Source organism: Capra hircus, chromosome 6 (assembly GCF_001704415.2).
Source record: "Capra hircus breed San Clemente chromosome 6, ASM170441v1, whole genome shotgun sequence".
In the NCBI taxonomy this organism is placed as follows: Eukaryota; Metazoa; Chordata; class Mammalia; order Artiodactyla; family Bovidae; genus Capra; species Capra hircus.
This window is the reverse complement of record NC_030813.1, coordinates 98,164,827-98,174,136: the sequence shown is the minus strand read 5'-3', so window position 1 is coordinate 98,174,136 and position 9,310 is coordinate 98,164,827. Positions and strand designations below refer to the sequence as shown.

The following is a 9,310-nucleotide window of genomic DNA, read 5'->3' as shown; positions in this document are numbered from 1 at the left end:
AGAAATAACTATTTGCTTTTTAAACTGAACCATAAGTGTATACCACCACTAAATGGTTTTACAACTGATGCCAAAATCTTGTCTCTGATGCTGAACAGAAATAGTATGGAAGAGAAATAGTGGCTTTATTTCTTTGGCAAGCAAAGAGGGAACACAGCAGGCTAGCACCTCAAAAACCGCCTCCTTTAGGGAATAGGGAGAGGCTTTGTATCCTAATGAAGGTCCCGCTTTTTTTTTTCTGCAAAATTTCAGAACAGCCACAGCTGGCATCGCACAACTCAGTAATCAGATCATGTCTCCCTGAAGTTAAAATAACCTGTGACCTTTTTTGAAATGTTACAAGAGAATGCAGGGGGAGAAGAATGCCAGATGCAAAGTATAATTCATACAGAATTAGAGTGATTAGTTTTGTTTATCTTTGTGGAGGACAAGTCTAGCAGATAAATAATAAACAAGATTGCTTAACTCTAGCAGTCCTGTTTGGTTGGTATGTGCCTAAGACCATTCATACATTTATGTTTTTGCTAAAACAGTATAGTGAGCACAAAAACTTGCTTACTCTTAAATACAAGAGTTTGCTATGTTTTACTTTACTTCCAGTGAAGGCGTTTAGAAAAGACCGTTGACTGCTGTATTGGGAAGAGAACTGCACATGTACAGGTAGGCTCTGGCGAAACCAGTCAAGTTACAGTGTGACAAATGTTAACAGATCTCAAATAGTTTCGCAGGATACTAACTATAGTACCTATTCACTCCACTGTGCCTCTAGGGGCTTCCCTGGTAACTCAGCTGATAAAGAATCCGCCTGCGATGTAGGAGACCCCCGTTCGATTCCAGGGTCGGGAAGATATGGAGAAAAAAATGGCAACCCACTCCAGTATTCTTGCCTGGGAAAGCCCATGGACAGAGAAGCCTGGCGAGCTACAGTCTGTGGGGTCGCAAAGAGCCGGCCATGACTGGGCGACTTTCACATTCATGCCTCTTTAGAGTAAAAAAGCAAGCATGTCCACAACAGCCTTTGGGTATGACCAGATCGTTTGGTTCTAAAGATATTCTCAATAAGCAATACCGTAGAACCGAGTAAATAAGTGAAATAACCCAGTAACAGCCTTGTAATAAGGCCCTTGCAGCCCAATTTTTCGGTGGCCGGTCGCGTCGGCAGCGCGGCGGGGGCCGCTGACGTCTCATAGGACCAGCGCTACGTGGCGTTTCTGCTGGCCGGGGCCGGCCTCCCGCCAGACGGCTACGCCCACCCGGACTTCTCTTTTTCGCATCATCCTGGCCACCGCACGCCGCCCCTCTGAACTCACAAGTGCACGCGCGGCGCGGAAGCGAGTCCTCCCAGACTCCCACGCGCTACAGAACCCCGGCCCGGGCCGCGGGCCCGGCCCCGGTCCCGGAAGTGCCGTGGCGGGCCCCGTATCGGGGTGGGCGGGGCAGGGCGTCGCTCCCGGAAGCGTCGGCCAGCCGGCTGGGCGGGGCTGCGGCTGCCACGTTGGAGCGGAACGTGGAGGTGGCCCGGGCCAGGAGGAGGGGCGGCGGCGAATGCTGGGAGAGTCCGACTGGCGCCGCGCTCACGCAGAAACCGGTCTCCGGGGGTCCCCGCCAGGTGCGTCCTCTTGTGCTCTCCTGTCCTCTTTGCGGCTCCTGGGGCCTTCGGGGAGAGCCCAGGCCCACGCCGGTATCCCGGTTTCGGTCTCCGCTGGTCCCCTCCAGCCTGCGGCCCGGTCTCCGGCGGCGGCGCGCCCAGGTCTTCGTTTCGGGCCCGGCGGGACAGCGCCTGGTGTCACGGCTGCTTCGGGGATCGCGCCGGCCCGCATCCGCCGACGTTTCCTCCGCTGAGCAGAAGCGCCCCAGAGGCTTGCGCCAGGGTGTCCAGCCGGGGCGCGTAGCTGTCGTCTGAGGTTAGGAGACCTTCGGACCCTGGTGCACAAAGAGGCGCGGTCCCCAAGGGCGAGGGAAGGAAACAGACCTCATCAGCATTGCCTTGGTTGACTTTAGTTTGGGATTTTTTGTTATTATCTGAGCTGTTGCCAGATTTAAAGGTTCGTAGGTTTTAACTACGGGCTTCTGTCACTTAACTGGGATTGTTTTATTTTAAGGGCAGTCGCCGCCGGTCGCAGCCTGTATCTCGAAGGAAGTATCATTCAGTGTTGTATGTTTTTGCTACTGGTTTACTATAATGAGAGGTTAAATTACCGGGGCAGGTGTAAAATAAATCAAAATGTTGCCTGGGCTTGTGGGCATTGTAAACTTTTTCATAACTCGGGGAACTAATTTTACCCAGGTCTTTCTGAAGTTTCAGTGATGGTCTTTTACAAATCCTTCCCGCGAAACTGTCTTTTCTGACACAGAAGACTGAAATTGATTGTCGTTTTGGGCAACTGTAACTGTTTAATAAGTAGTTAGAGCTTCATCCTTGAATCATACTATCTTATGTTTTCTGTACATAACGACTGTTCTAGAGTTGGCTAAAGTTTACTTACCTTTTCTCAGTGATTCTTCTGTGCTCCTGTTTTCTCATTTCTCCCTAATTACAGCCCTGGGAATGGTTTGTAGACCCTTACGAACTTTTGGATAAGTTGAAGTGTTTTTGTTGTTGTGGATTTATGTTATGCACATCTAAGGTTATTTAGGAAGTGTCAGATTTGAAATAGATTTCCAATTATATAACTTAATTTTATATAAGCAAGTTATTTTCTGAAACCAGTAAGAACAGAAAGAAATTTGTAAACTATGAAGAGCAGTGATTCTTAATCTTTTGGGATTCCTCTCTCTCTTTTCTAGAAGTATTTGTGATTTTATTTTGTTTTCTGATGTTCTTTTGATATTTACGTATTAATTTCTAAATTTTTATTGGAGTATAGTTGCTCTACATTGTGTTAATGTCTATTATGCAGCAAAGTGAATCATTTATATGTGTACCTGTATCCCCTCCTTTTTGGATTTCCTTCCCATTATAGGTCACCACAGAGCATTGAGTAGAGTCCCCTGTGTTGTACAATAGGTACTCCTTTCTCCTTAGTTATCTGTTTTATCCAGAATATCAAGAGTGCATGTATGTCAATCCCAGTCTCCCAATTCATCCCCCATCCTCCTCCACCCCCGCCCTTGGTATCTGTAAACTTGTTTTCTAGATCTCTGTCTCTATTTGTGCTTTCAAATAAGTTCATCTGTACCATTTTTCTAGATTCCATGTATAAGCGATATTATACATTTGTTTTTCTGACTTAACTTCACTCTGTATGACAGTCTCTAGGTATATCCATGTCTCTGCAAACGGCATAAAAAGGAATTATTTCATTCCTTTTTATGGCTAAGAAGTATTACCTTGTGGGCTTCTGAGGTGGCTCAGTGGTAGAGAATCTGCTTGCCAATACAGGAGATGCAGGTTTGATCCTTGGGCTGGGAAGATCCCCTGGAGAAGGAAAGGGCAACCCACTCCAGAATTCTTGCCTGGGAAATTCCATGGACAGGGGAGCTTGGTGGGCTACAGTCCATGGGGTCCCAAAGAGTTGGACACAACTTAATGAGTAAAGAACAGCAATGACATTGTGTATATCACTCCACTCTCTTTTAAGGATCTGATGAAACTACTGGATCATCTTCCTGGAAACACGCACAGACACACATACAGGATTTTCTGTACAATATCATGAGGTTTATACAATTCTAATGAAAGATTCTTATAAAATGATATTATTAAATTATCACATTGTTTTTCTAGAAATGTCATAATTCTTAAATAGATTAATTTCAGGGACTTCCCCGGTGGTCCAGTGATTAGGACTCCGGAGGGCACGGATGGAATCCCTGATTGGGGAACTGGGGATCCCGTATGCCATGTGATGTGGTCCAAAAGAGGGTTAATTTTAGCTCAAAAAGTTTTGTTGTATTAAGACTGCAGATAAGTGTGACACCATTTAGTTCAATGACCAGCGCACAGTTGCATCTTTGATTTGGTTTTGGCTGAGTGAGATGAGCCTAGACAGTAACATTGAATAAATTCTCTGGAACAATTGTGCCCATGCTAATGAGGTGTCTTGTCCACACAAGGTGAATTTTTATCAGCCACAGTGGCAGCCGGGTATTGTGTTTCTGGTTTGGGAGTCAGAGTTTCCAGTTCTGATACCTCTTTGACTTTTTACTTTCTGAGGTTTAGTTCAGTGCTCCATGTATGATAATATTGTGAGGTTGGAGCTGTTTAGAGGTTAGTGCTGTTGGGTTTTAGTGTTGCTTCACAAAATCAGCTTTTAGAAAATGCAGGAGGAAAGTTTCATTTCACTGCACACAATTGTTGCGGAGAGAAGCTTGGATGAATGAATAAAAGTTGTGGTCTGGATCGTAAATTTTCTTCAGTAGATGTATTCTTTTGAAGATTCACTGGGGTAAACATTTTAAATGGTGACTTTTGTATTAGCTGCCGTTCACAAGCATTTATTTACCAGGTGCCAGGCACTGTTCTCTTTGAATTCTCACAGCAGACCTATGGCGTAGATGCTTTTATTATAGTTATTTTACCAAATGGTTAGCCAAGACACACATAGATAAAATTACATACCAAAAGTCAGAGCTAGGACACGTGGAACTGGGATTTAAACTGACAGGGTTGGCTCCAGTCTCCATATCTTAACTGCTCTTCTTTTGGTGCTCTCTTCTGGGGGCATGTGTGAACAAACCATTGTCCTCGCAGTTTTCTTTTCATATTTTCACAATGATTGTGTTCTGTGTAAAATAGTTCCGAATGAAATAAATCTGCGTGGTGTGAATTCTAGTCACATACAATATTGAGAAAAATTACACAGAGAATTCCCTGGCAGTCCAGTGGTTGGGAATCTGCTTCCCCTGCAGGGTGACACAGGTTTGATCGATCCCCTGATCAATGAACTAAAATCCCACATGCCACGCAGCACAGCCAGATAAATAAACTGAAATAAAAATATGTCATTAAAAACTACAGAAAGTTTTTAAAGCAAGTCTTACTTGGGAAATTGACATGGTTTAATCTAAGACTTCTTCATATTTTTAAGGAAACTAGTTACAACTAAATGATCAATTGTAATAGAAGGAAATACACATGTATCTGATGAAGCTGTATTTTCATAGTATTCTTAATAGTTTTGAGAATGATTGTAGCTTATGATTTTTTGTTTAATTAGATTCAAACCACTTAATGTAGTTCAAGGCCATTGTTGTAGTATAGTGTTTGATTTTTTTTTTTTTTAAACAATGGTATTTAAACCTTATGTTCAATACAGGTTATTAAGTGGAACTGCTTCTGATGGCACATTGAGTACTAAGGCCAAGAAACAGATATTATAAATGCTTTGAATTCCCTCTTCACTCTTTTATGTTCTTGTAAATTAGTCTCTCTCTTTCAGTAAATGTTACACATTAACTAAATGCTCCTGAATTCCTGTAGCCCTTGTACCTTTCTTCCTGGAGATACTGTAATTATATTCAACTGGGTTTAAATATATATATGTGTGTGTGTGTGTGTGTGTGTGTGTGTGTGTGTAGCTATTTTGTTTTCAATATTAGAAATTATTCTAAAGGCATTTTAGGAAACCTTTTTTTTTCCTCCTCAAGCAGTACTTTCCCACTTTTTAAATAAGAAAGATCCTTTAAACAGTTAAGAATTTAAAAATTAAATATTTTACTTAAAATTGATCTTTCTAGCACATCAGTCTTTTTGTATTCCTGTAAATATAGACATTGAGAATCAAGCAATGCATATCTCACCCTGCGTGAAACAGTTTTAGATCCAAAAAGGGTAAAAGTTGTAAGACTTGATTGAAAACAAGACGGTGTTTGACGATTTGGTGAAACAAGATGACCAAACAAGATGAAACAAGTTGATAAAACAGACAGTGGGGAAATATGTAAACAGTATGTACTAAGAGAATGTTATAAAGTTTTACCAAGATAAATGAGTTGCTTAAAGTGTGGTACAGGCAAATACAAAGAGTTTAGATCGGTGTCGATGGGATCAGTGGAGCAGGTTTCATGAAGGAGATGGGACTTGAACTTCTTACTAAAGACTATTGACTGAGAGGAAAAAGAAGGTCTTTCATAGAAAGAAAATAGGCCTCTTTTTTACCTCCTAGAAAATTGTGGGTTTTTTTTTTCCTTTTTTCCGGCACAATAATCTTAAGAAACTAGCTGTGCAATTTTCTTGATTAGTCTCATGATGATAATAATCTTTCAAGTAGTTAGTGTATTAAAATGCTTTTTGACTTATGTGCTAGGCATTGTGTTTGGACCTTTGTAAAATACATTTCTTTCATTTGAACGTCACAACATCCCCTGAGGTAGTCACACTTATCCCCATCTTACAAGTGTGGGAATTGGGGCTCAGAGAGATCAAATAATGTGTAAAGGTGTCAAAAGTAGCAGAGTCAATGTTCAGGTTGAAGGACCAGAAGGACCAGAAGTCAATGTTCAGGACCAGAGGTCCTGCCTCTTTGTGGTGTTATTCAGCCTCCTGATTCACCCAGTTTGCCTGACCTCACCTAGTTTCTAAAATTCATTTCTTCTTCCCTTAATTTCATCATGCGTTGTAGCTTCTTTGCCATTCATTATTTCTCCTAAATTTTAATATTTTTTATGATTAAAATTGAATACTTGAGCTTGTAACAAGTAAGAGGCTGGACTCTGGAGCTCACTTCTGAGTTCAGATCTTGGCTCTGTCCCTTGCTGGTGTGTTCAAATTATTTAATCTTTCTGTGCCTTCCTTTTATCATCTGTTCTTCAAATGTAAACAACTTGACTGTGTAAGACTCCGGGCATATTTTCAGTCTAAGGCCCTCTTAAGAAAACTATTAGAGGATGAACTTCATCCTCCAGAGATGAGTAAGAATACTGGCAAGAGTGCTGTTGGAGAACATTGAGTATATTTAACTACTATGGACCTGAGGCTGAAACCAAAGTGGGAATAAGGAGGAAAAGATAAAATGTACATGTTACATATCTGATGATGTACAAATTGGTCATAAAACTAAAAAATTGAGAGAACTGGGAAGCAGGAAGAAAATTGGAGGTAGAATAAATTTGTGGATTGCCTAATCTGTAATGTCTAGGAGTCAAAGGACATCATTTAAAGCTGACAAATCAGTTAGTAGAAGTATAAGTGTATTTAACAGTACAAAGGTAAACACTGAGGAAGATAATACTAATGATTATAACTGTGTACTGCAGGAGAGGCAGTAAGATTATATAAGCTGATTCTGTTAGTGCTCATGGTAATTAACTATGTGAAGAAATGAAGGATTAATGGTATTAAATGGAAATTATCTAAAATTATAGTTGCAAAGATAAGACCAGAAACATACATTACAACAAATCAGTGCTCAGGGAAAATTCAAGGCCTAAAGAAATAGTAAAAATGAATAAGTGAAGCTTTTAACTTTTTAGTTAAAAAAGTTAGGAAAACTTTTAAAAAGTGAGACTAATAAGTAAATCCAAAGTTTGACTCTTTGTAAATACTCAGTGAAGCAGGTAAGTCACTTAGCTAAGCTAATTTTTCAAAAGAGGGTGGGATAAAACATGAATATCATAAGGACTAATCACCATACACAGCACAAATTAGAAGAAGCATGAGTCTATGTTTGAGTCTAAACAAATAAATTAGAAGATTGTAAAAAAGAGTACAGGAAAAGGAATATCATGGGAAAATATAATTTACAAAAATGACCTTGGATAGAGAAAATTCAAATAGATCAATATCCATAGAAGAAACAGAGAAAATTACCACTTACTTCCCTTCAAAACACCAGACCCAGATATCTCATAGGAGAATTCTGGTAAATCCTTAAAGAAATAGTAATTTCAGTGTTGTTATTGAAAGTGTTCCAGAGCATGGGAATAGAAGAAAACCTCCCACATTTGTTATGAACAAGTATAACATTGATACCAAAACTTGACAAAGAATGTACAAAAGAGGAAAACTATCGATTAAATCTCATTTAGGACTCTAGGAATGAAACTCTTTTTAAACAAAATCTAGGAGCTCTGTAGTAGAATCATGGTCAAGAGAAGTTTACTCACGGTATGAAAAGATGATTCAGTATTAGGAAATCTGTTCGTGCTTTGTTTTGTTAGTAAACTGAAGGAGAAAAATCATATGGTCATCTCCAATTACCTAATGAAAAAGCATTCAACAAAATTTAACACCCAGTCTTTATGAATAGCATTCAGTAAGATAGTAATCAATGGCTATTTCCACATACGTGTTTGTATACATATGTATATTTACTTGTACAGATGTAAGTGTGTGTGGACACACACTTATCTGTACAAATATATGTATATATATCTCAAATTCCAAAACCGTGCCGAGTGGTGATACAGTAGGCTTTTGCACTGCAGAACAGGACAAGACAAGAAATAGCGCTGTTATCACTGCTGTTGAGTATGATACTGTTAGTTCTGGCTAGCTCACACAAGAGAAAGATATCAGAGGAGTGACAATGTGAAATGAGGAGGTTGGCTCTGTTGGCACATGGTATGAATATATATGTGGAAAACCCAACAGAATCTACTGAAACACTACTCCAGAAAGAGAATTCAGTAAGAAAGCAGGATTAAAAATTAATGTAGCGAAATCATTAGCCTTCATTTAACAGTGAGATCATAGACATAATAGTGGAAGGAAAAAAAGCCACATTTACAAACGAACCAAAAGGTGAGATACTTAGGGGTAAGCAAACCCAGTATGTCAAAAAATTTCAAACAATACTGAAAAATAAAAAAGACGGCTTAACTCTAAAGACATGTTCTTGATAGGAAGATTCACCGTTCTGTCAGTTCACCATAAATTAATTTATTAATTTGGTACAGGTTCAGTAAAAAATACTAACATGCTCTTTTTTTCTGGAATTAGACAAAAAATTTTCTGATTGTTTATGTAGTTAAAAAATAGCAAGGAAAATGGGTGGGGATTATTGAAATCATGCTCATGTAAAGCTTCAGTATTTAAAGCAGTGACATGCCTAGCATGTAAATACATGGGCATAAGGAATGGTAATCACAGAATAAATGTAAAGGAATTCTGAAATGTAAACCTTAGCCTATATCCTGATATGTACAGGAATATAAACCTAAATATTAAATCTAGAAATAAATACAGGAAGTTGGTACATGATAAAGGTGGTATCTAAAGTTAGTAAGAAAAAAATTTCAATAAATGATTTTGAAGTAATAAAAAATACATACTTTGAACATATTCAATACACTGTATACCAGGATATATTTCAAGTGGCAATATCCATCAGAATTAAAATTACTTTTATTCTTTAACCTATCAGTTTTA

At 39.4% G+C, this 9,310-nt stretch overlaps 1 protein-coding gene across 16 annotated transcripts in view; it reads left to right on the top strand.

The window, feature by feature from the left end:
• The window catches only part of SEC31A (SEC31 homolog A, COPII coat complex component), a 59,420-nt gene continuing 51,584 nt past the window's right edge, over positions 1,475–9,310 (top strand). For 10 of the 16 annotated variants that reach the window (XM_018049663.1, XM_018049661.1, XM_018049660.1 and 7 more), the window contains exon 1: positions 1,501–1,609. Coding sequence is in view for 1 of the 16 variants with exons in the window: in XM_018049664.1 (XP_017905153.1) it covers positions 1,546–1,609 (64 nt within the window). In the remaining 15 variants the exon portion in view is untranslated. Of the gene's footprint in view, positions 2,046–9,310 lie in introns of all 16 variants that reach the window. The other 6 variants (XM_005681836.3, XM_005681834.3, XM_018049664.1 and 3 more) reach the window with 5 other exon arrangements.